This window comes from Rana temporaria, chromosome 5 (genome assembly GCF_905171775.1).
Source record: "Rana temporaria chromosome 5, aRanTem1.1, whole genome shotgun sequence".
NCBI classification, from domain to species: Eukaryota; Metazoa; Chordata; class Amphibia; order Anura; family Ranidae; genus Rana; species Rana temporaria.
The window spans coordinates 233315653-233343267 of NC_053493.1; the positions used below are offsets into that span (position 1 = coordinate 233315653).

Consider the following 27615-nt stretch of genomic DNA (forward strand, 5'->3'; position numbering starts at 1 on the left):
AAACATTATACATTTTTTTTAACACCCTAGAGAATAAAATGGCGGTCATTGCAATACTTTCTGTCACACCGTATTTGCGCAGCGGTCTTACAAGCACACTATTTTTGGAAAAAAAAATCACCTTTTTGAATTAAAAAAATTGGACAACAGTAAAGTTAGCCCAATTTTTTTTTTATATTGTGAAAGATAATGTTACACCGAGTAAATTGATACCCAACATGTCGCGCTTCCAAATTGCGCCCGCTCGTGGAATGGCGTCAAACTTTTACCCTTAAAAATCTCCATAAGGGTCGTTTTTAAAAAATTCTACAGGCTGTGGTTTTTTGAGTTACAGAGAAGATCTACGAATAGAATCATTTCTCTCGCTCTAACGATCGCGGCAACACCTCACATGTGTGGTTTGAACACCGTTTTCATATGCAGGCGCTGCTCACGTATGCGTTCACTTCTGCGCGCGAGCTCAGCTGGACGGGGCACTTTAAAAAAATTGTGTTTTTTTATTTTATTTACTTTATTTTATTGATTTGCCTTTTTTTTTTTATTACATTTGGGTCACTTGTATTCCTATTACAAGGAATCCCTTGTAATAGAAAAATTGGCATTTTTTTTCGTCTTTTGACAAAAAAAAATGGCCTTTTAAGAGCTATGGGTGAAAGTGACGTTTTGATGTCATTTCTGCCCTGCTATGCTATGGAGACGGGTGGGGGGCCATCTTCCCCCTCACTTGTCTCCATACCCAGGAAGGAGAAGGACCGGATCGCCTCCGCCGCTACCGACGGCTCCGGTAAGCAGCGGAGGGCGCTGGACAGTGGCAGGAGGGGGGAGCCCCTCTCCCGCCGCCGATAACGGTGATCTTGCTGCAAATCCGCTGCAGAGACCACCATTCTCGCAAACCGGACCGCCCACTGAAAAGATGGATACAGGGGTTATGGCAGCAGCTGCTGCCATAACCGAGATATCCATCTTTAACCACTTAAGGACCCCTTCACGCAGATATATGTTGGCAGAATGGCACAGCTGGGCACATCCACGTACATGTACGTGACCCTTTAAGCCCAGCCGTGGGGTCACGCACGCACACCGCCGGCATGTGCACGCGACCCGGTCCGAAGCTCTGTGAACGCGGCCACGGGACCCACGGACCCGATCGCCGCTGTAGTCCCTCGATCGGTCCCGGAGCTGAAGAACGGGGAGAGCCGTGTGTAAACACACCTTCCCCATTCTTCACTGTGGCGCCGTCATCGATCGTGTGATCCCTTTTATAGGGAAACACAATCAATGATGTCACACCTACAGCCACACCCCCCTACAGTTAGAAACACAGATGAGGTCACACTTAACCCCTTCAGTGCCCCCTTGTGGTTAACTTCCAAACTGCAATTGTCATTTTCACAATAAACAGTGCATTTTTTGCTGTGAAAATGACAGTGGTCCCAAAAATGTGTCAAAATTGTCCAAAGTGTCCTCCACAATGTCGCAGTCACGAAAAAAATAGCTGATCGCCACCATTAGTAGTAAAAAAAAAAAAAAAAAAAATGCAATAAAACTATCCCTTATTTTGTAAACGCTATCAATTTTGCGCAAACCAATCAATAAACACTTGTTGTGATTTTTTTTTACCAAAAATATGTAGAAGAATACGTATCGGCCTAAACTGAGGAAAAAATAAATATGTTTTTATATATTTTTGGGGGATATTTATTATAGCAAAAAGTAAAAAATATTGAATTTTTTTCAAAATTTTCGCTCTATTTTTGTTTATAACGCAAAAAATAAAAACCGCAGAGGTGATCAAATACCACCAAAAGAAAGCTCTATTTGTGGGGGAAAAAGGACGCCAATTTTGTTTGGGAGTCACGTCGCACGACCGCGCAATTGTCAGTTAAAGCGACGCAGTGCCGAATCGCAAAAACTGGCCAGGTCCTTTAGCTGCCTAAAGGTCCGGGGTCTTAAGTGGTTAAAGTGCCAACGTATATATACAATGGGTGGTCGGGAAGTGGTTAAAACAACAACTCAAACACATGCTCAGGAAAAATACACTGTAGATTCCTTATAAAAAAATAACTCTTGACATCTTTCAAACATTTTCTTGTTTGTATTTGAATTATCCCCTGAATGTTGTTTCCGCTCATTTTTTTTTTAGAAGATGACAAACCTTCTGGATAACGAGACGACCACTAAAGACTTTCAGATTTTGGCGTTCTTTAGCGACCATGAAAAGCAGCCTCTCCTTTTTCTTGTGTTTCTGTTTATATATTTAATGGGATTACTGGGAAATCTAATTATAATAACGGTAACCTGCGCAGACGTCCACTTACACACCCCGATGTACTTCTTCTTGTGCAATCTATCCTTCGTGGACATCAGTTACACCACCGTCACTTTGCCAAAACTGATAGACATGCTACTTACCGGAGATAACTCCATATCCTTCGTACAGTGCTTCACCCAGATGTTCTTTTTCACCTTTGTAGGCAGCATTGAGGTCATTTTATTATCTTCGATGGCGTATGATCGCTACATCGCTATATGTAGCCCTTTACAATACCACCTCATCATGAATAGAAGGAACTTGGTTCTGCTTTTGGTCGGGATCTGGATTCCCGGTTGCGTCAATTCTGCTCTGGTCACGTTTTGCCTCCACTTTGCCTTTGTGCTACTCAAATAAAATTCAACAGTTTTTCTGCAACGTCAAGGCCCTGGCGCAAATCTCCTGCCCCGATACCAGATTTGATGCCCTTATTTACATAGAAGTTATTGTTCTTGGACTCTGCCCTCTCTTGCTTAGCATGAGCTCTTATATAAAGATAATTAAAATAGTTTTGCGCATGTCAGCCAGCAGTAGAAGAAAAACCTTCTCAACTTGTACGTCCCACCTGATGGTCCTTTTCATGTTCTACGGGACCATTCTCTTTATGTACATGAAGCCCACCTCACAGTATTCCAGCGAATTGGACCAAACGTTCTCGGTGATGTATGCAGCTGTTGCTCCCATGCTGAACCCTCTAATATATAGTTTAAGGAACAAAGATGTGAAGAATGCGCTGATCCGATTCACAAAAAATAAAAATTATTCAGTGTGACAATCTGTCCATTTCTCCTGTCATTTGCAGCCCTTTTCTCACCAACACTGTGATGGACCTACTGGTCATTTTCTTCCAAATCATCAACAAGCTTCTTTTCTCTGTGAAGAACCCGATCTGTCTTACAACAGTTCTGGTGAAAAACTTGGTGCATCTTCCAAGATACCAAGATGTCCACTGTCTGTCTCTTATCTCTAGGTGTCTTGGTGCTCCCTCCAAGATGTCCACTGTCTATCTCTCATCTCTTGGTGTCTTGGTGCATCTTCCAAGATACCAAGATGTCCACTGTTTATCTCTTATTTCTTGGTGTCATGGTGCTTCTTCCAAGATACCAAGATGTCCACTGTTTGACTCTCATCTGTTGGTGTCTTTGTGCTTCTTCCAAGATACCAAGATGTCCACTGTTTATCTCTCATCTCTCGGTGTCTTGGTGCTTCTTCCAAGATACCAAGATGTCCACTGTTTATCTCTCATCTCTCGGTGTCTTGGTGCTTCTTCCAAGATGTCCACTGTTTATCTCTCATCTCTTGGTGTCTTGGTGCTTCTTCCAAGATACCAAGATGTCTACTGTTTATCTCTCATCTCTCGGTGTCTTGGTGCTTCTTCCAAGATGTCCACTGTTTATCTCTCATCTCTTGGTGTCTTGGTGCTTCTTCCAAGATACCAAGATGTACACTGTCTATCTCTCATTATATATATATACAGTTTAAACTTTTTCTATTGTCGCTTGAATGTAAAGGGCAGGCTCAGTGATATAACCCTCCATAATAAATGTCTACGAACCAAAGTGTTTAGGGAGATATATGGAGGATAGCAACATTTTTAGGCACTGCCTTTTTGATATGCCAAACCCTGTGATTCTGGTTGTAGAATCTATAGATATATGTAGTTTATTGAATCATTATTTCTATGATAACGACTAGGGATGAGATTCGAGTTTGAGTCGAACATTGCCTGTTCACCTGTTCGGCGAACAGCGAACAGTTTGGGGTGTTCGCAGCAAATTCAAAAAGCCGCAGAACACCCTGTAAAAGTCTATGGGAGAAATCTAAAGTGCTAATTTTAAAGGCAAATTATTTAAATGCAAGTTATTGTCATAAACAATGTTTGGGGACCCGGGTCCTGCCCCAGGGGACATGTATCAATGCAAAAAAAAACGTTTTAAAAACTGCAGTTTTTCCGGGAGCAGAGATTTTAATAATGCTTAAAGTGAAACAATAAAAGTGAAATATTCCTTTAAATTTAATTCCTAGGGAGGGTGTATAGTATGCCTGTAAAGCAGCGCTTCTTTCCCGTGCTTAGAACTGTCCCTGCACAAAATGAAATTTCTGAAGAAAAAAAAGTAATTTAAAACCACTCGCGGCTATAATGAATTGTCGGCTCCTGGCAATACAGAGAAAAGTCATTCATAAAAAAAGAAAATGCTTGGAGGTCCCCCCAAATTCAATTACCAGGCCCGGGAATGACGCGGCTTCAGCCAGTGACATCTCTTATGTAGGTGAGGGCAGGGCCACCTGTCACGTGACCCCATCCCCCTTTGACGCAAGGGAAACCCCAAGCTTTCCCAGTGACGTGACGGGTGACTCTGCCCCCCTCTGATGTAACACAGGTTTGCCTGAAGGGCCTAGTAATTGAATTTGGGGGGACCCCCACACATTTTTATTTTTTTTATGAATTACTTTTCTCTGTATTGCCGGGAGCCGACAATTCATTATAGCCGCGGGTGGTTTTAAATTACTTTTTTCCTTCAGAAATGACATTTGTTGCAGGGACAGTTCTAAGAACGAGAAACATGCGCTACTTCACAGGCATACTATACACCCCCCCAGGTACAAAATTTAAAGGAAAATTTCACTTTTATTGTTTCACTTTAAGCATTATTAAAATCACTGCTCCCGAAAAACAGTGCAGTTTTTTTTTAAAAAAAACGGGTCCCCAAACACTTTTTAGGACAATAACTTGCAAATTAGCCTTTAAAATTAGCACTTTAGGTTTCAAACGTTCGAGTCCCATAGACTTTAATGGGGTTCTAAAGTTCACACAAACTTTTGGTCTGTTCGCAGGTTCTGGTGCGAGCCAAATGGGGGGGGTGTGTGTTCGGCTCATCTCTAATAACGACCCTTGATGCGAACAAATTTTAGAATTGTCTGGTTAAACCTCAGAATTGAAACAAGGGTATGGTGACCACTGAGCCATATTAACTGTTGTAAAAAAAAAAATGTCACAATGTACTCATGTTGTTTACCTTTAATAAAATTGTAATTGACACACAAATTGATTTTGCAGTGAGATGATCAGTTTTGCCTGTGCCAAAATGTTGCAAAAAATCAAAAGGAACCAAATTAAAACTAATGTGGCAAAATTCTAGTGTAAAAAAAAAAATAGGCATTTAAAACTACGAAGTAGAGTGGACACCTTCAGCATTCCGGATTACTCCCTTGGTTTTCACTTTCCTTGCAAAGGGTCTGGTATGGACTGGGGGGTGGAACCCACGGCAATACATTGCAGCCACGAGCAAGTTTAAATTATTTTTTTTTTCTGAGGCACTGTAAAACACATCAGACAGATGCGCCACTTTACAGGCAGACGAAGGGACCCCCGACCCCGGCATGATATTTAAAGGAATATTTCATTTTCATTGTTTCACTTTAAGCTTTTTTAAGATCACTGAAAAAACTGTGGCCCAGATTCTCAAAGGGCTTACGACGGCGCAACGCCATGTATGCCGTCGTAAGTCCTAATCCGAGCCGTCGTATCTATGCGTCTGATTCTTAGAATCAGTTACGCATAGATATCCATTAGATCCGACAGGCGTAAGTCTCTTTTTTTGCCCGCTAGGTGGCGCTTTCCTCGTTTTCCCATCGAGTATGCAAATTAGCTATTTACGCAAATTCCCGAACGTACGCGCGGCCGACGCAGTAAAGTTACGACGTTTACGTTAGGCTTTTCCCGGCGTAAAGTTGCCCCTGGGTCTATGAGGCGCAATCAATGTTAAGTATGGCCGTCGTTCCCGCTTCAAAATGTATACATTTACGTCGTTTGCGTAAGTCATCCGTGAATGGTGCTGGACGCCATTTACGTTCACGTCGAAACCAATGACGTCCTTGCGACGTCATTTGGAGAAATGCACCCTGGGATATTTTACGGACGGCAAATGCGCAGTACGTTTGGCACGGGAACGCGCTTAATTTAAATGCTACACGCCCCCTACCCGCCTAATTAGAATTAGGTGGGCTTGCGCCGGGTGATTTACGCTACGCCGCCGCAACTTTACAGGCAAGTTCTTTGTGAATAAAGCACTTGCCTTAAAAACTTGCGGCGGCGTAACATAAATGAGATACGTTACGCCCGCCCTAAGTTACGCCATTCTACGAGAATCTGCCCCTGTAGTTTTAAAAACAAATTTTTGCATTGATACATATCCCCTGGGGCAGGACCCGGGTCCCCAAACATTTTTTTATGACAATAACTTGCATATAAGCTTTAAAATAGCCCTTTTGATTTTTCACATTTGTGTCCCATAGACTTTAATGATGTGCGCACAAATTGTTTGCCTGTTCGCATGGTTCTGGTGCAAACTGAACGGGGGGGGGGGGGTTGTGTGTTTGACATGCAGGCTTCAGCCTTTAGGGGGGGGCATACATATAGAAAAGTTTCACTTTTTAACAGCATCTCCCTCATAATTTTTTATGTTCAATTTGGAACTGCTCTTTATTTGTTCTATTAGGCTCTGTACAAAAAAAAAATGTCCAAAACTTGTTTTGGGGGGGGGGGTTGAACTTTAAACACCGTTTCTCTGGAAATGGATTTTGTAAAACATTTACGTATTATATCTTGACTTTTGGCAGGCTTCATGTGGAAAGAATCTCCCACACATAATATGTTGCAATCTAGTCTGATTATAAGAGGCAGCTGCAGCATCTGCCGGGATCACAAATCTCGGGATATCACCCCGATCCCTCATTATGGGGCTCCTCTGGATTGCGGCACTTCTTGCCGCAGCAAACTCCTTACTACTATATGCTGAAGGCAGTGAGTATGCTTTGTTTATTAATTATTACTTTCTTATAGACATAAATAAAGATAGATGGATAGATGGATGGATAGATAGACAGATGTAAAAAAGATAGAGAGATAGACAGATAGATAGATAGATAGATAGATAGACAGACAGACAGACAGACAGACAGACAGACAGACAGACAGACAGACAGACAGACAGATAGATAGATAGATAGATAGATAGATAGATAGATAGATAGATAGATAGAAAAATATAGATAGACAGATGTAAAAAAGATAGATAGATAGATAGACAGACAGACAGACAGACAGACAGACAGACAGATAGATAGATAGATAGATAGATAGATAGATAGATAGATAGATAGACAGATGTAAAAAAGATAGATAGATAGATAGATAGATAGATAGACAGACAGACAGACAGACAGATAGATAGACAGACAGACAGACAGACAGACAGACAGACAGACAGACAGACAGACAGACAGATAGATAGATAGATAGATAGATAGATAGATAGATAGATAGATAGATAGATAGATAGAAAAATATAGATAGACAGATGTAAAAAAAGATAGATAGATAGATAGACAGACAGACAGACAGACAGATAGACAGATAGATAGATAGATAGATAGATAGATAGATAGATAGATAGATAGATAGACAGACAGACAGACAGACAGACAGACAGACAGACAGACAGACAGATAGATAGATAGATAGATAGATAGATAGATAGATAGATAGATAGATAGATAGATAGATGTAAAAAAGATAGATAGATAAATAGATAGACAGATGTAAAAAAGATAGATAGATAGATAGATAGATAGATAGATAGATAGATAGACAGATGTAAAAAAGATAGATAGATAGATAGATATATAGATAGATAGATAGATAGATAGATAGATAGATAGATAGATAGATAGACAGACAGACAGATAGATAGATAGATAGATAGATAGATAGATAGATAGATAGATAGATAGATAGATAGATAGATAGATAGATAGATAGACAGGCAGGCAGGCAGGCAGATAGATAGATAGATAGATAGATAGATAGATAGATAGATAGATAGATAGATAGATAGATAGATAGATAGATAGATAGATAGATAGATAGATAGATAGATAGATAGATAAAGATAGATAGACAGAAGAAAATAGATAGATAGATAGATAGATAGATAGATAGATAGATAGATAGATAGATAGATAGATAGATAGATAAAGATAGATAGACAGAAGAAAATAGATAGATAGATAGATAGATCGATAGATAGATAGATAGATAGATAGATAGATAGATAGATAGATAGATAGATAGATAGATAGATAGATAGATAGATAGATGTAAAAAAGATAGATAGTTAGATAGAGATAGATAGACAGACAGAAGAAAATAGATAGATAGATAGATAGATAGATAGATAGATAGATAGATAGATAGATAGACAGACAGACATACAGACAGATAGATAGATAGATAGATAGATAGATAGATAGATAGATAGATAGATAGATGTAAAAAAGATAGATAGATAGATAGATAGATAGATAGATAGATAGATAGATAGACAGATGTAAAAAAAGATAGATAGATAGATAGATAGATAGATAGATAGATAGATAGATAGATAGATGTAAAAAGATAAATAGATAAACAGATAGACAGATGTAAAATAGATAGATAGATAGATAGATAGATAGATAGATAGATAGATAGATAGATAGATAGATGTAAAAAAGATAGATAGATAGAGAGATAGACAGACAGACATACAGACAGATAGATAGAAAAAGATAGATAGATAGAGAAATAGACAGACAGACAGACAGACAGATAGATAGAAAAAGATAGATAGACAGATAGAAGAAAATAGATAGATAGACAGATGTAAAAAAGATAGATAGATAGATAGATAGATAGATAGATAGATAGATAGATAGATAGATAGATTCAAAGTCTATCATAGTAAAACCTAAAATGTATTTTCTTATTTTCAGGTCCATGGCCTATGAACAGGTAATGGAAGCTCTGTCTATTTATATAGAACATTTAGAAAATGTATGCACTTATAGAAATGAAGGAGAGAAAACCTAAATGGTCCAATAGGATTCAATGGGGCTGCATCTAAAACCATGGGTGTCAGGGACATGGGAGGTATCAGGTGAATATAGAGATATGGAAGGTGTAGATACCTATGGTTCCGGAGATACGGGGCGCTCCTTGCGCAGCCTGTCAGAAGCTACATACAGAGCGGCCAGTTTAAATCCAAGCTGACATACTCTGTTTGCAGCAGACTGAGAGGATGAGCTCACAGCGCCTCTCCTCTCTTCTTGTCAGAGGCACTGAGCTCAATGGACAGCTTGGAGTCTTGGACCAATGGTAAAGCACCATCGGCCCAAGCTGTCCAATAAAAATGCTGCAGTGGAGGCTCTCCTCTCACTGCAGTGTCATAGAAGGGGGTGTGTCTAAAAGACAAATGCACCCTTCCAGCCCTCTTAACTACAAGGAAAAAACATGGGTTTAGGTGTCTAAGGTTTACCCACAATTCCATGTTTTTCTCACACAGTTAAAGCGGGGGTTCACCCTTAGAGGGCACTTTTCCCCCTTAGATTCCTGCTCGTTTTTACTAGGGGAATCGGCTATTTATTTTAAAATATGTGCAGTACTTACCCGTTTACGAGATGCATCCTCTCCGTCGCTTCCGGGTATGGGCTTCGGGAATGGGCGTTCCTTCTTGATTGACAGGCTTCCGAGAGGCTTCCGACGGTCGCATCCATCGCGTCACGATTTTCCGAAAGAAGCCGAACGTCGGTGCGCAGGCGCAGTATAGAGCCGCACCGACGTTCGGCTTCTTTCGGCTACGAGTGACGCGATGGATGCGACCGTCGGAAGCCTCTCGGAAGGCTGTCAATCAAGAAGGAACGCCCGCTCCCGAAGACCCATACCCGGAAGCGACGGAAGAAGATGCAGCTCGAAAACGGGTAAGTACTGCTCATATTTTAATACAAATAGCCGATTCCCCTAGACCGAACGAGCAGGAAGCTAAGGGGAGAAAATTTTTTTTTTTACAAATGGGTGAACTCCCGCTTTAAGAGGGAGAATGAGAATCTACTGCTGAAAAGGTACAAGCTAAATAATATATTATTATGCTATATGTTATAAGATAATCATTTATTATTTATCTATTTACTGTGAAATTACCGGTTGGAAGTTGTAACTTCAAACTTCAGTAATTTGTCATTTAAGCCGCCTGCTTGAGTACAGATTTTGAAAATATAGTAAATTTCCTTAAAAATAATATATCTAATTATTTGTATATGACTTACTTATGGTAATTAACCCCTTGCCACCCAGGCGAATTCTGACACTTCTCTACTACATGTAATAATCATATTTATTTTTTGCTGGAAAATTACTCAGAACCCCCAAACATTATATATATTGGGGTAGATTCAGGTACGGACGCGCACTGATACGGTGGCGCAGCGTATCATTTTTACGCTACGCCTCCATAAATTACTGGAGCTACGCTGCATTCACTAAGCATTTGCTCCGTAATTTGCGGCGGCGTATCGTAAAAGTGGCCGGCGTAAGCGCGCGTAATTTTAATCATCCCGTAGGGGGCGTGGATCATTTAAATTAGGCGTGTTCCCGCGCCGAACGTACTGCGCATGCTCCGTCGGGAAAATTTCCCGACGTGCATTGCGGTAAATGACGTCGCAAGGACGTCATTGGCTTCGACGTGAACGTAAATGGCATCCAGCGCCATTCACGATCCACTTACGCAAACGACGCAAATTTCGAAAATCACGACCCAGGAATGACGTCCATACTCACTATTGGCTGCGCCTCCTAATAGCAGGAGCAGCCTTATGACGGAAGCGACGTACGCAAACGACGTAAAACTCGACTGCCGGGCGCGCGTACGTTTGTGAATCGGCGTAAGTATGCAATTTGCAGACTCTACGCTAACCACTACGGGAACGCCATCTAGCGGCCAGCGTCAGATTGCACCCTAAGATACGACGGCATAAGAGACTTATGCCAGTCGTATCTTAGGCTACAGTCGGCGTATCTACTAGGGTTGTCCCGATACCACTTTTTTAGGACTGAGTACAAGTACCGATACTTTTTTTATGTACTCGCCGATACCGATTACCGATACTTTTTTTAAATGTGTCCCCAAATGCAGCCATGTCCCCCACATATTGCAGCCATGTCCCCCACATATTGCAGCCATGTCCCCCACATATTGCAGCCATGTCCCCCACATAATGCAGCCATGTCCCCCACATAATGCAGCCATGTCCCCCACATTCCAGCCATGTCCCCCACATTCCAGCCATGTCCCCCACATTCCAGCCATGTCCCCCACATTCTAGCCATGTCCCCCACATTCCAGCCATGTCCCCCACATTCCAGCCACGTTGTCCCCCACATTCCAGCCACGTTGTCCCCCACATTCCAGCCACGTTGTCCCCCACATTCCAGCCACGTTGTCCCCCACATTCCAGCCATGTTGTCCCCCATACCTTGATGCCGCCATTAATCAGCGTGCGGGGAACAGCTTTCGTTTGAATAGCTGTATCCCCGCCGCGTATAGACACTCCCCCTTGCGCGGGATTGGACAGATCATCCGTCCAATCCCGCGCAAAGGGGGAGTGTCTATACGCGGCGGGGATACAGCTATTCAAACGAAAGCTGCTCCCCGCACGCTGATTAACGGCGGCGGCTTTGCGGCGACGGGTTTGCGGCGGCGTTGGCGGCGGCATTGGCGGCGGGGGGGGGGAACAAGTATTCTATTCTAGTATCGGGGGTATTTGCGGGAGTACGAGTATCTACCCCATCTATTCGTACCTGAATCTACCCCATTGTTTTAGCAGACACCCTAGGGCAGTGATGGTGAACCTTGGCACTACAGATGTTTTGGAACTACATTTCCCATGATGCTCATGCACTCTGCAGTGTAGTTCAGCATCATGGGAAATGTAGTTCCAAAACATCTGTAGTGCCAATGTTCGCCATCACTGCCTAAGGGAATAAAATGGCGACCATTGCAACTTTTTATGTTACACGGTATTTGCGCAGCAATTTTTCAAACACATTTTTTTTGGAAAGAAACTGTTTCATGAATAAAAAAAAAAAAACACTAACGTTAGCCCGATGTTTTTGTATAATGTGAAAGATGATGTTACATCGAGTAAATAGATACCTTTCAAATTGCGCACACTCGTGGAATGGCGCCAAACTTCAGTCTTTAACAATCTCCAAAGGCGACGCTTTACATTTTTTTACAGGTTACATGTTTAGAGTTACAGAGGAGGTCTAGTGCTAGAATTATTGTTCTCGCTCTAACGTTTGCGGCGTATGCAACCTGTGTGTATCTGTCTCTGATACTAGCCAGTGCCTCACAAGCTAATGTGTCAGGTGAGTACAGAGGTATGGAAAGTATCAGGTGAGTACAGAGGTATGGGAGGTATCAGGTGAGTACAGAGGTATGGGAGGTATCAGGTGAGTACAGAGCTATGGGAAGTATCAGGTGAGTACAGAGGTATGGGAGGTATCAGGTGAGTACAGAGGTATGGGAAGTGTCAGGTGAGTACAGAGGTATGGGAAGTGTCAGGTGAGTACAGAGGTATGGGAAGTGTCAGGTAAGTACAGAGGTATGGGAGGTGTCAGGTAAGTACAGAGGTATGGGAGGTGTCAGGTAAGTACAGAGGTATAGAAGGTGTCGGATGAGTACAGAGGTATGGAAGGTGTCAGGTGAGTACAGAGGTATAGAAGGTGTCGGATGAGTACAGAGGTATAGGAGGTATCAGGTAAGTACAGAGGTATGGAAGGTGTCAGGTGAGTACAGAGGTATAGAAGGTGTCGGATGAGTACAGAGGTATGGGAGGTGTCAGGTGAGTAGACAGGTCAGGGTTGCTTTTGGTATACAGGGGGGAATCACAAACAAGGGTCATACCCAATAGGATAGCAGGAATCTGGGGCAATGATATGAGGATCAGAGTACTGGACACGGCATGCAGAAACAATGTACAGCATAGAGCAGGGGTGCCCAACCAGTGGCCCGTGGAGCCCTCTGATGTGGCCCGCGACCTCCTGCTCTGGAATGGAATAGAATAGAATGCTAAAATCACAGTGTATATACGGGCATATCTTTTCTGCAGTGGTTACTGGGCTGCTTTCAAACGGAACTGCAGGTGCAGAGCAGGTTACCTGCACTGAGTCATAGACTTCTGTTATTACCTGCGAGTTTGGTGAGTTTGGTGAGTTTTCTGAAAGTGTACCAAACCTGCAGAATATAATAGAAGTCTATTGCAAAGTGCAGGAAAGCCAAAGGTACACTGAGTTGTACGCATGGTGTGGGTAAACCACAGCACATCAGTGTTAAAGCAGTCATGGGCCCCCTTCACACGGTCGGTCTGACAGTCCGACCAATTGGACCCTCCATTCACCTCTAAGTAGTGGCAGACATAAACCGACTTGTGTTCTACCTTGATCTGCTAAAAAGTATTGTGGGATGTGCCCATGTCCGCTCTGCATATGCAGAGCAGACACGGACATGCCATCCACCTGCTCCGCTCATTGTGGCCCGCGACCGGTTACTAAGTTGCTTAAGTGGCCCTCGCTCTTCAAAAGTTTGGGCACCCCTGGCATTGAGAGTACACACCAGGATTCGGGATAACCTATTCCGGCCTGCCATGTTTTACATGCAGTAGCAGATTACAAATCTTTTGTGTTAATTATCTACAGTACATGATAGCAAAGTTAAGAAGGGGTTTAAATCAATATCATCTCTTTCCGATATTTCTGCTCTTTAGGCAACACAGACTTCAGACTCGCATCCGGTTTCCACCAAGCAAGCGGATCCACAGGTCTAATATGCAGCCATTGTTATCCATAGAGTTACGTTTACGATGAATGAACAAAACAAGTCATTGCCCTGCTTATTTTTGTATTGTCCGTGTAACACTACCCCCGGAGGAGCTGCTGGTTTGTTTTGAGTGGCACGTTACCTCTATTTCCTCGCCGTCTAGGGTACTTGATGAGAGCTGAAAGAAAGTTCATGAAATGATGTCCAAACGTTGCGTTCTTTTTTCTCTGCTTTTATTTACCAAAACGTGGTAAAAGAACGAACAACGGGTTGAAGAGGTGGAAAAGGGTATGGGTGGAAGCATACCTCCCAACATTTAAAAAGCGGGGGGGGGTGACCGGGGTTCAAAGTTAAAGTTGTTGAGGGGGGGCCGGGGATCAAAGAATCAAAGTTAAAGTTGTTGGGGGGGGGCGGGGATCAAAGTTAAAGTTGTTGAGGGGGGGATCAAAGGATCAAAGTTAAAGTTGTTGAGCGGGGGGGTTCTCCTACCTGTGCTAATACCGCTCTGTCCCGACTCCCCGTCTGCTCCATCCGCCTGCTGCAGCCCGCTCCTTGGTGTATGACTGCACTGTTCCGTCGCACTGTGATTGGGCGTGTAGCGGTCATGTGCGGAGGCAGGACTTCTGGACGATCGCTGACAGGCCAGCCCCACGCCGCACATGACCACCATACGCCCAATCACAGGGCACCGGACTCAAACATGGCGGCGGGGAAACGTAAACAAACATGGAGGCATGGAATGTCGCCCCACCAAATGTCGCGCCCGGGGTTCCTGTTTTCCGGGACTCTAGTCTAGTCCGCAGGACCCCGGGACACACTTTAAATTGCGGGAGGATCCCGCGGAATCCGGGACGGTTGGGAGGTATGTGATAAGTCCAGGTATAAAACTTAGTCAGAAGCACTCCTGCTTCCAGTCATAAAACTTTTGTCGCCACTCTAGCCAGAGTGGGTGTTGTGCCCCTGGATAGGCCTCTCTCACCAGTCCTAGCAGCCAGGGCGTCACACGGAATTTTGGTAAAGTCTCTGCCACCGACCTTCCCACAAGTGAAGATACGTTTGGTCCAGAATCCTCTCAACTAAGGATTAAGCACCCGGATCTCTTATTTTCTTGAACTAACTCCTTGCAAACTCAGAAACTGACAGGCGACCTTTACTCAGCCTCTCAGTATCAGTGTGTCCTTCAGTGAAGTTCCAGGCCTCTCCAGAGTGTACCTTGTGCTCGGTGCTCTCCAGAACAGGTGCTTCACTATGCCGCTTCCTCCCTCCAGGACGGACAGCGCAGGACCACTTTGTAGGTGTAGACCCAGCCTGACTACTGGGCCTACCTGTTGGATCACAACCCAGCCGGACCAAGCCTCCGCCTCCTGCATGTTCTCTTCCTCTGGGCTCCCAATCAGCCTGTCCTCCGGCCCGGGCTGCACAGTTCCTGGAGGAGAGAGGAGGGGGAGCTCCTTGTTTGCCTCTTCGGTGGTCAGGGAGGGGGTGGAGCTCTTCTCCCTCTTCGGCTCTTACATCCAACTGCCCTCCTCGCTGGCCACCTTCCCTGAATCCCCGCCACTGTTTGCTGCCACGCTCCTGCTGCCGCTGAACTCTGCATAAAAAACTACCCACTGAGCCATCGGCGCACCGGGAAACTCCTGGTAGTCCCAATGGCCAGTACATGCCTGCTGCCTGATTACTAATGATACTGTTTCCATCAGCAAATTCTTGGATATAGCCCTTAAACATCCCCTCCAATAGTTTAACTACTATTGATGTTAGGCTGACTGGTCTGTAGTTTCCAGGGATTTGTCTCTGCCCTTTTTTGAATATTGGCATTAGGGTTGTCCCGATACCGATACTGTAGGGCGCAGCCGCATCAGAATCGTTGACCGGTGCTGTCACATTCAGTCGCCGTCAGCGGCTGAACGTCCCTACGCCCATCTTGGTATACCCTGCACTTGGCTGCAGTAAGCAGTAAGCAGCAGCAGACATTTTGTTACACCCAGCCCGAGCTATATGGACTGGGTGTAACAAGATGTCTGCTGCTTACTGCAGCCAAGTGCAGGGTGTAACAGGATGGGCGTTGCAGCATAGCTTTTTTTTTTAATCCTGTGTCGTTTTTCGCAGCATTTCAGTGCCAGCCACCTGTCAGTGCCCACAAGTGCCACCTATCAGTGCAATCAGTGCCATCTATCAGTGCCCACAAATGCCACCTATCAGTGCAATCTGTGCCATCTATGATGATATTATAACCCTCCATTACTCTTTCCAAAATAAATAAATAAGTTTAGCCTTTAGTTCTTTTTCAGATCAGATTAATATATTGTTTTTTGTCCCTGTCTAGGTATTATGAAGATTATTTCCAGGATTTTACACCGCGGCTAAGTAGTGAGTCGTGTCTTGTATCTCTGTCCATTTTTTTCTTTCTCGTGACACATTTTGATTTTTTTTTGCCCCCCCGTGTTGGAGAGCCGGGAGCAGGTTTTCCATTTACTGGTTGGTGTATTGATGTATGCGACACTCATCATGTTGGCAGTGCTACATACAGCAGCATAGTAACCCCACCTCTCTAATAGAGATGGGCCGAACGACCCCACTGTTCGGTTCGCATCAAAACTCCCGAACAGGGGAAATGTTCTAGCCCAAACGGCGAACCTCATTGAAGTCTTTGGGAGCCAAACAGGGAAAATCAAAAGTGCCCATTTTGAAGGCTTATATGCAAGTAAAACGGGGTCTGGGGGTCCGGGTACAGCCCTGGGGGATATGTATCATTGCAAAAAAAAATTTAACAACCATTTTTTCAGGAGCAGTGATTTTATTGATGCTCAAAGTGCAACAATAAAAATGAAAAATTCCTTTAAATATAGTGCCTGGGGGGTCCCCTTAGTCTGCCTGTAATGTGTCACATCTGTACCATGTATAGAACCTGCTGCAGCAAAACTGAAATTTCTTAAGAAAAAAAAACAAGTCAAATCACATTTAAATTGACTCACAGTTGCAATTGCCAACACCTGGCTATTAAGTAATTAAATAAAAAAAAATACAGTGCCCCCCCCTTGATTTTAAGGGTAACCCCACACCAAAATTAAGAAGAAAATGGCATGGGGTCCCCACCAAAGTCCATGCCCAGAGGCGGCTCTTTAATTTAGCAAATTAGGTGATCGCCTAAGGCCTCACACTCACAGGGGCCTTGCGGCTGCCTAACTTACCCAATGCATTACCCCAGCTTTGAGGGGACCTTAACGTTGCTGTGCTCAGGCAGCGTTTAGAGCCCTGACTCAGTTCTGTTGATGGCTATGTCTGTGTCTGCTATATTGGATACGATTGTGGTACTTTGGACTGTATGTGTCTAATTTTTGATCAATAAACTTGCTTTTTTTGACAAAAAAAGAGCCCTGACTCAGGAGCGGGGGCCGCCAGCGTCCCTAACAGCCAGCGAATATAGGAGACACCACCCCTTGTGACGTCAATGACCCAGCATGCCCTCAGTCAATGATGTCAAAAGGGGGTGGGTTCAGCAGGTGACATCATCGGGTGGCCCCCGCTCCTTAGGTATTAAAGAGCAGGATCTGGGGGCCATCTTGTTAAAGGGGGCTTCCAGATTCCGATAAGCCCCTTGCCCATAGACCCCCACAACCACCAGCCAGGATTGTGGGGAAGAGGCTCTTGTCCTTGAATTATTTTTCCCATGATGGGTGTGAGTGGGGGCCCCATGTCAAGTTTGGCCTAAGGCCTCACAAAGCCTAGAGCCACCTCTGTCCATACCAGACCCTTATGTGAGCATGCAGCCCGGCAGGTCAGAAAAGGGGAGGGACAAGTGAGCGCTCACCCTCCTGAACCATTCCAGGGCCACATGCCTTCAACATGCTGATGGGGACAAGGGTCTCTTCCTGAAAACCCTGGGCTGTGGTTGTGAGGGGTCTGCAGGCAGGGGGCTTATCGGGATCTGGAAGCCCCCTTGAGCAATCGGGGGACAGAATGCGCACACACACTGCAAATTCAGGTGTTTGGTGAACGGATGAACAGGCAAATGTTCGACCCAAACTCGTGCTCAAGCCGAACCGTTCGCCCAACAGTAGCCACCCCTCCCCTTGGCAGCTTTTCCTTTGTGTTGCCCTTTCCTTAGCAGAATGGGTTTCAAACGTTTATCACACCAATTCTACCCAAATGGTAACATAAAACTTTATAACTTTGTCTTGCTTATTCGTTTTTATATATTTTGCAGCAACTCGGTATTGGATGGATCCGGGTCCTAAAATTGGAAGTAAGCCTATCAATTATTTACATTGCTGTTTTAATCCTTCTGTTATAAGCAGTAGAATTGTTTCTGATCAATTTAGTTTAACCACTTAACAGCTCTGGAAAGTTCTACTCCCTTCATGACCAGCAGGGCTGGACTGGGACAAAAGTTTGGCCCTGGACTTCATCCAGATTGGCCCACTTTGACAGGTGACAGGTCTCTCCCGGAAAAACCCCCCCCCCCCCCCGGCCGGCTGGCCACCCAAGACCCCCGCCCCCCCTTCACTAGCCATTAGCCGTTCTACATTATTTCTCTTATAGGCAGTACCAGTGGGGAAGCTAGACATTTCACCCAGGGCAAAGAATCAGTTTGGCACCCCTCCCCCCCCCTGTAATGGTACAAGATTAGGCAGGAAAGTGAGAAACTCCCAGGCCATAGCTGTCAGCTGTCTGTCTCCCCCTGTACTCCTCTGTCCCCCCAATGCTCCTCTGTCCCCCCCATGATCCTCTGTCCCCCCATGCTCCTCTGGTCCCCCCATGCTCCTCTGGTCCCCCCATGCTCGTCTGGTCCCCCCCATGCTCGTCTGGTCCCCCCCATTAGGGTTGCCACCTCATCCCTTTAAAACAGAACACGTATGAATTACACAGGTTCTGTGGCTGATTAAGGTGGTAATTGAACTCAAGTGGAGCCTTATCTAAATTAAATTAGCCTCAGAACCTGTGTAATTCATATGTGTTCTGTTTTAAAGGGATGAGGTGGCAACCCTACCCCCCATGCTCCTCTGTCCCCCCCATGCTCCTCTGGTCCCCCCATGCTCCTCTGGTCCCCCCATGCTCGTCTGGTCCCCCCATGCTCCTCTGTCCCCCCCTTGCTCCTCCCATGCTCCTCTGTCCCCCCCCATGATCCTCTGTCCCCCCATGCTCCTCTGGTCCCCCCATGCTCCTCTGGTCCCCCCATGCTCGTCTGGTCCCCCCCATGCTCGTCTGGTCCCCCCCATGCTCCTCTGTCCCCCCCATGCTCGTCTGGTCCCCCCATGCTCGTCTGGTCCCCCCATGCTCCTCTGTCCCCCCCTTGCTCCTGCCATGCTCATCTGGTCCCCCCATGCTCATCTGGTCCCCCCCATGCTTATCTGGTCCCCCCAATGCTCCTCTGGTCCCCCCAATGCTCCTCTGGTCCCCCTATGCTTCTCTGATCCCCCCATGCTCTTCTACCCCCCCCATGCTGCTCTGGTCCTCCATATGCTGATCCCCCCCATGCTGCTTTGTTCCCCTCCACTACTCTATCCCCCAAGCGCTCACCTTCTCTCCATCTAGATTCTCCCCGGCAGCAGACAGGATGGAGAGCGGGGGAAGGAAAGAGCAGCAGAACGAGTGCAGAGGAAGCTTATGTCACAGCTGTGTGCGGCAGCCCCCTTCCGGATCGTATGATGAGCTTCTCAATGCCGACTCCCGAGGAGCATGTCATTATTCATTATCGCGCTGCATAACTAAGCCAGGGAGAGGAGGTGAGCGGCACTAAACCCGGCCCACTGAGCCATCGGCCCACCGGGAAACTCCCGGTAGTCCCGATGGCCAGTACATGCCTGATGACCAGGACATGTTTGTGTTATGCAACGCTGTACCCAAATTAAATTTATATCATTTTTTTTATTTTTTTTTTTACAAATAGAGTTTTTTTATTTGGTCACCACTATGATATTTTATATAACAAACAAAAAAGACAGTTTTGAACCCAAAAATGTTTACTTTCTGCAATATAACATATCCCATGAAAAAAATAAAAAATAAATCTCTTCAAAAATGTAGGGCAAGATGTATTCTGCTACATGTCTTTGGTAATACAACAAAATCCCAATAAGTGTATGTTGATTGGTTTGAGTGAAAGTTAAAGCGTCTTCAATCTATAATACATATTTACCGTATTTATCGGCGCATACCGCGCACTTTTTCCCCCTTAAAATCGTGAAAAAATCGTGGGTGCGTGATTTACGCCGATACTGTTGCAGCAGTGTTTGTTATTTGAATTAGGCGCCGCAGCCTAGAGCCGAGCCGAGCCGAGTGTACTGCACACTCGGCTCCGCTCGGCTCCGCCCGCAGCCATGCGAGAGGAGCCGAGAGAAGCCGAACAAACAGGAAATCCAGCTCCTCTCGGCTCGGCGCCTAATTCAAAAACGAACACTGCCGAAACCCCGGGCAACGTGCGGATGGAGGACTGAACGGACCCCGCAGACGGACACCTGGACGAACCCTGCGAGGAAGCCGCAGACGGACACCTGGAGGGACGCCGCGAGGAAGCCGCAGACGGACACCTGGAGGGACGCCGCGAGGAAGCTGCAGACGGACACCTGGATGGACGCCGCGAGGAAGCCGCAGACGGACACCTGGACGGACGCCGCGAGGAAGCCGCAGACGGACACCTGGACGGACGCCGTGAGGAAGCCGCAGACGGACACCTGGACAGACGAGAGAAGCCGAACAAACAGGAAATCCAGCTCCTCTCGGCTCGGCGCCTAATTCAAAAACGAACACCGCCGAAACCCCGGGCAACGTGCGGATGGAGGACTGAACGGACCCCGCAGACGGACACCTGGACGAACCCTGCGAGGAAGCCGCAGACGGACACCTGGAGGGTGTTTCCGAGCCTTTCCGAGGTTTTCCGAGGTGACCTTGCGCTTTTCCAGCCGTTTCTGAAGCTCTCCGGCGCCCCACCTCTGGCCACATGCAGTATTGCATGCCATTGAAGTCAATGCGGAACAAATTATTTTCATTTCCATTGACTTCAATGGGGAAACTCGTTTTGGATTACAAGCATTCTCCTGGAACGGAGATCCGAGGTTCCACTGTACTGGAATTTTTATTTATTTTTTATTCAACTAATCTGACACTAACTGATGCTGGGGGAGGGAACTGACATCACCAATGGCACTTTAACTGTTGCTCTTTTTTGTAGACCCTCCTACTCAAGTGGAAACAAGCCCTGATATTGGAAGTAAGTGCTAGAACATTCTTCGATTCTAATTCAGCCCAAAGGTATTCTATCGGGTTGAGGTCAGGACTGTCAAATTCATCCACCCCAAACTCGCTCATCCGCATGATATTGCCAAAAGTATTGGGCCACCCCTCCAAATCATTTGTGTGGAGGGGGGGAGGAAGGATTATGGTGTGGGGGAGTAGGGATTATGGGGTGGGGTTGTTTTTCAGGGGTTGGGTTGGCCCCTTATTTCCAGTGAAGGGAGCTCTTATGGCGTCAGCATACCAAGAAATTTTGGACAATTTCGTGCTCCCAACTTTATGGGAACAGTTTGGGGACGGCCCCTTCCTGTTCCAACATGACTGCCCACCAGTGGCCTGGCTCGCAGTCTCCGCTCTAATTCATCCCAAAGGTGTTCTATCAGGTTGAGGTCAGGACTCTGTTCAGGCCAGTCAAGTTCCTCCACCCCCAAACTCGCTTATCCGTGTCTCTACCTTCAATCTATTCCAGGTCTCTGGGAGTCTGAAATAGAAGACATCAAAAAATATTCCACGGCAGGTAACCTTTAATGTATTGGCCCTCATGTAAGAATTTTTTTCTTTTTTCTCCATTGTCTATAGTCCCCTTCCTTCCTCTCATTATCATCTCATTACATGACTGGGTGAACTCGGTGTACTTGCTTCTTTTTTCATCCTGACTATGTAAATACATGTTTATTCTAAATATGTGGCTTTCAATGAAGAGTCAGGGCAACAAGAGCAACTAAGCCGCCTGACAAGTCGTGTCCCGTTCTATTCAATAGAACCGTTCTAATAGGCGCCGTAACAAGTTCCTGCCCCCCAAGAACGGCTCATGTGATAGCAGATTGAATCAGTGTTCCGCCTATTACACGAGCGGTCTAGGGGGGCAGGACCTTGTTACCGCGCCGCCGAACACACAAACAGACCCAGCTATGTGACACACAGTGCTGCGGGAGATGTCCGCTGTGTGATCCAGGGCAGTCTATGGTAAATCTGCATTCATAGGCAAAGTGAGGCTGTGATTATGGGCACAGAGAGGCTGCGATTATGGACAGTGAGGCTGCAATTATGGGCACAGAGAGGCTGCGATTATGGACACAGAGAGGCTGCTATTATTGGCACAGAGAGGCTGCGGTTATGGGCACAGTGAGGCTGCAATTATGGGCACAGTGAGGCGGCATTGATGGGCAAAGCGAGACTGCATTGATGCGTCAATCTGGGAATTGCCAGCAGAATCACAGCAATTCCGCCCGCAATCCGGAATGCCTAGGTGTGAACTGAGCCTTATGCCGCATACACACGATCATTTTTTGGCATGAAAAAAAAACTTTGTTTTTAAAAAACGTAATTTAAAATGATGGTGTGTGGGCTTCACATCATTTTTCGGGTTCTGAAAAACGACAATTTTTTTTTCAAACATGCTGCATTTTTTAACGTTGTTTTAAACTATGTCGTTTTTCGGGTTATAAAAAAAGATCGTGTGTGGGCTAAAACGACGTTAAAAAACCAGCGCATGCTCAGAAGCGAGTTATGAGACGGGAGCTCGTTCTGGTAAAACTAGCGTTCGTAATGGAGTAAGCACATTCATCACGCTGTAACAGACAGAAAAGCGCGAATCGTCTTTTACTAACACGGAATCAGCTAAAGCAGCCCCAAGGGTGGCGTCATCCACATGGAACTTCCCCTTTAGAGTGCCGTCGTACGTGTTGTACGTCACCGCGCTTTGCTACAGCATTTTTTAAAAACTATGGCGTGTGGGCAACGTCGTTTTAATGATGAAGTTGGAAAAACTTTCGTTTTTTCTACATGCCGAAAAACTTCGGGTTTTTTTCATGTCGAAAAATGATCGTGTGTACGCGGCATTAGTGTCACTGGGTCCCACTATAAGTTGCTCCTTCTTTACAAACGGGGTGGGGGGGCGAAGTTTGCCATCTTCGCCATGGGCACCAGATGACCTTGTCCCAGCACTGACCAGAAGACACTGTAGTGTATATGTCCAGCAGTCTACAATAATGCTTTCTTGATTAGACCAGGTGTGCACTGCAGAGATCTGATCTTCAGTAACGATCAGTAAATGGTGACATTTCAAGACTAGTTTTATCTTGAATCTTTTTGAATGCTCCTCATTACTAAGATAATACATCATGAAGATAACACATGATATATTATTTTTAGCGTACAATGTGGCTCCCAAAGGAAAAACGTCTCAATCCAGCACTAAGAAGCGAGCAGCTTCCACATATGCAACCGATGGCCAGCTCTCTTCTCAATGTGCTTCAACTGAAGTGGAATATGGGCCCTGGTGGAATCTAGATCTAGGATCAAACCACGTTATCTTCTCTGTGGCCATTACGAACAGGAGAGACTGTTGTGCCGAGGACCTGAGCGGAGCTGAAATCCGGATAGGAAACATCGAGGACTGGAGGGAGAACCCAAGGTACGTCGATGACATAACTATGTCTGTGGTATAACCTTGGCTACTAAATAGAGGGACCTCTGCAAGTGTTGTGAAATCTATTGTTCTCTTTGCCTTCACAAACCATTCTACCTTTTCCCGACAAGCCAATATCTGCCTGTAGCTCTATGTTGGGGGGGAAAAAAAACTTTAATTGATTGGTTACGGATTTGTAACATGTTTATCTAGACCAGGGGTGTCCAAATTTTTTTCAAAGAGGGCCAGATTTGATGAAGTGAACATGTGTGAGGGCCAACCATTTACCATTCTACCCAGCAGAAAGACACATCAATATAAAACAGAGGGGGGTTCTAATCCTTCCTTACACTTTCCAAAAGAATAAAAAAAAGGTTTTGGCTATAGATAAGTTTGATTTCTCTTTCAGCTGTGGCTCTGTGTCCTCGATCGGTCTCGGAGAAACCTACTCCTTTACCTGCCACGGACTGGAGGGACGGTTTGTCACCATTGCAATACGGGGGAAGAACGTATCTCTGACCTTGTGTGAAGTACAGGTGTTTGGCCGGCCCAAAAAAAACTCAGGTAAGGAGAGATTTCCAGATACTTCTCAACACAAAATGTTATTTTCTTCTTGGTGATATTCTGTAGATTAGTAAACCATTTATATAATGTCTGATTTTATTAGAAGCTGACAAATGTATTAAAATAGGAGAAGATGCATTTTTTGTTTGTTATTAAAAAAAAATGATACATAAATGAATTAAAAGGGGTTGTAAAGGTTTGTTTTTTTATTTTCTAAATAGGCTCCTTTAAGCTTGTGCATTGTGGGTTCACTTACCTTTTCCTTCCATTTCCCTTCTAAATGTTTTTTTTCTTTGTCTGAACTCACTTCCTGTTCCTCCTCATTAAGCTTGCCGCCAAGCTTGTCTGCCTGCAGGGATGTAGTCCCAGGAGAGGGGTTGAGCACGCTGACTAACCCCCAGGCCAGAACGGCTCGGATGATAGGGGCAAGCTTGTCTCCCCGCAGGGATGTAGTCCCAAGGGAGGGGATGAGCATGCTGACTAACCCCCAGCCAGAACGGCTCGGATGATAGGGGCAAGCTCGTCTCCTCGCAGGGATGTAGTCCCAAGGGAGGGGGCAAGCACGCTAACTAACCCCCAGGTCAGAATGGCTCGGATGATAGGGGCAAGCTCCTCTCCCCGCAGGGATGTCGTCTCAAGGGAGGGGGCGAGCATGCTGACTAATCCCCAGCCAGAACGGCTCGGATGATAGGGGCAAGCTCGCCTCCCCGCAGGGATGTTGTCCAAGGGAGGGAATGAGAACGCTGACTAACCCCCAGCCAGAACGGCTCGGATGATAGGGGCAAGCTCGTCTCCCCGCAGGGATGTAGTCCAAAGGAGGGGGCGAGCACGCTGATTAACCCCCAGCCAGAACGGCTTGGATGATGGGGGCAAGCTCGTCTCCCCGCAGGGATGTAGTCCAATGGAGGGGGCGAGCACGCTGACTAACCCCCAGCCAGAACGGCTCGGATGATAGGGGCAAGCTCTTTTCCTCGCAAGGATGTCGTCTCAAGGGAGGGGGCGAGCATGCTGACTAACCCCCTAGCCAGAACGGCTCGGGTGATGGGGGCAAGCTTACTAAAGAGGGACAGGAAGTGAGAAATTCAGACAAAAAAAAAACATTTAGGAGGGAAATGGAAGGAAAAGGTACGTGAACAACAATGCACTAGCTTAAAGGAACCTATTTAGAAAATAAAAAACAAACCTTTACAACCCCTTTAAAGAAGATTTTACCCACTGTGACCACTGTAAGTACCCTTGACCAACAAAATGTCATTGCTTGTATCAAATGCATACAGTATTTGTAATTACTGGACATTGGACTTACAGTAGCGGTCAGATTGAAGTTTATGGGTTGGACTCACAGTAGAGTTACCACTAAGGCTGGGGTTAGGGGTCTGGTTCATTTGAGATTTAGGGGTTAAGTTCCAGTTTAGAGCATTGGGGTTACTTTATGGTTGAGGTCAATGGTCCAATCTAGGGTCATTTGAGGTTAGGTATTAGGTTCCAGTTTAGAGCATTATGGTCACTAGAATGGTTGAAGTTAAGGATCTGGTCTGGGTTATTTTGAGGTTTAGAAGTTAGGTTCCAGTTTACAGTGTCAGGCCTGGTACACACGATAGGATTGATCCGCGGATACGGTCCGCCGGACCGTATCCGCGGATAAATCCTCTGAGGATTTTGATCCGATGGAGTGTACACACCATCGGATCGAAATCCGCGCCAAATTCCCATCGCGGTGACGTGTCGCGCCGTCGCCGCGATGATGACGCGGCGACGTGCGCGACGCTGTCATATAAGGATATCCACGCATGCGTCGAATCATTACGACGCATGCGAGGGATGGGTTCGGACGGATCGATCCGGTGAGTCTGTACAGACCACCGAAATCGATCCGCTGGAGCCGATTCCAGCGGATAGATTTGTTAGCATGTCTTCAAATTTTTATCTGCTGGAATTCGGAAATATCCGCGGATAAATATCCGCTGGAACGTACACACCAGGGGATCTATCCACTGAAACCGATCCGCTGAGATTTTTCAGCGGATGGATCCTCTCGTGTGTACGGGGCCTTAGGGTTACTGGTAAGGTTGAAGTTAAGGGTCTGGTCTAAGTTCAGTTGAAGTTTAGAAGTTTGGTTGCCGTTTAGAGCTCTATTGGTACCAGTGCGGTTGAGGTTAAGGGTCTGGTATTGGTTAATATGAGATTTAAACCAGTTAGGTTACAGTTTGAAGCATCAGGCGTGCTAGTAAAGGTTGAAGTTAAGGGTCTGATCTAAATTCCTTTGAGGGTTTTTGGGTTAGGTCATGGTTTAGAGCAGGGGTAGGCAACCTTTCAAAGGTTGAGATCTACCTGCTTTACATGGAGAAAACCAAAGATCCTGGGGGAGAGGGGTCACATCACTCCCCTCTCCCCACAGTAGTATCCTCTGCCCCCCTTCACATCACCCCCACAGTAGTGTCCTCTCCCCCCCCCACTGTAGTATCCTGTACCCCCCAACACAGTGTCCTCTGCTCCTTTCACATCAACCCTCTACTCTAGTGTCCTCTGTCCCCCATAACAGTGTCATATGCTCCCCCCACAGTAGTGTCCTCAACCCCCTACCCATAGCAGTGCCCTCTGTCCCCCTCACCCCACAGTAGAGTCCTGTACCACCCCAAATAAGTGTCCTCTGTCCCTTTCACATCACTTCCCCCCTCACTGTAGTGTCTTCTGCCACCCAGTAGTCTTCTGTACTCCCAAAAACAGTAGTCCTCTGCCCCCTGCCACCTTTCATATCACCCCCCTCCTCCCCACACTCGCAGTGTCCTCTGCCTCCCCATCCCCCAAGACAGTGTCCTCTGATTTTTTCACATCACAGCCCCCACTGTGTCCTCTGTCCCTTTGGCATCCCCCCCCGCAGCACTGTGTAGGTAGCACTCTCCTCCCCGACAACATTTGTACTGCAGAGCGGAGAGCGGGAGAAAGCATAGTGCTGGATGGAGGGTGGGAGTGATAGCTGCTGGAGTTAACTTTTAGCAACAAGCTGGTGATTGGTTGCTAGGACCACCCGGTGTTCTAGCAACCAATCACCTGCTGGTTAACTCAAAGGGCAGCTTCCACACCCACCCTCCATCCAGTCTATGCTGTCTCCTGCCCTCTGCAGTGAATGAGTGAATATAAGAGTGGCAGAGGCTGGAAGTAAGCAGAGCCATATTCATGATTTACCTGCCGGCAGCCCGCTGACTGACGATTAGTAGATCCCAATTGCCGGCTTGCCAACCCCCCGGTTTAGAGCATTAGGGTTACCAGTAAGGTTGAGGGTCTAGTCTTGGTTCATTTGAGGTTTACAAGTCAGGTTCCAGTTTGGAGTTGCTCCTTACCTCTTCATGTGCGATAGATCGACATTTCAGCATTTAGTATACATTTCTCTCTGATGTAGAATC

General features: G+C 45.9%; 1 protein-coding gene and 1 pseudogene across 1 annotated transcript in view; both read left to right on the forward strand.

The window, feature by feature from the left end:
* The first annotated feature begins 2146 nt into the window (after positions 1 to 2146).
* On the forward strand, positions 2147 to 3255 carry LOC120941208 (annotated as a pseudogene).
* A 3748-nt stretch (positions 3256 to 7003) lies between these two features.
* LOC120941210 overlaps positions 7004 to 27615 on the forward strand; it is a 61557-nt gene continuing 40945 nt past the window's right edge. The window contains exons 1-9 of the mRNA XM_040354513.1: positions 7004 to 7115; positions 9125 to 9143; positions 13952 to 14005; positions 16331 to 16374; positions 18212 to 18250; positions 21176 to 21214; positions 21707 to 21754; positions 23392 to 23653; positions 24057 to 24211. Coding sequence (XP_040210447.1) covers positions 7049 to 7115; positions 9125 to 9143; positions 13952 to 14005; positions 16331 to 16374; positions 18212 to 18250; positions 21176 to 21214; positions 21707 to 21754; positions 23392 to 23653; positions 24057 to 24211 — 727 coding nt within the window. The 5' untranslated portion in view covers positions 7004 to 7048. The remainder of the gene's footprint in view (positions 7116 to 9124; positions 9144 to 13951; positions 14006 to 16330; positions 16375 to 18211; positions 18251 to 21175; positions 21215 to 21706; positions 21755 to 23391; positions 23654 to 24056; positions 24212 to 27615) is intronic.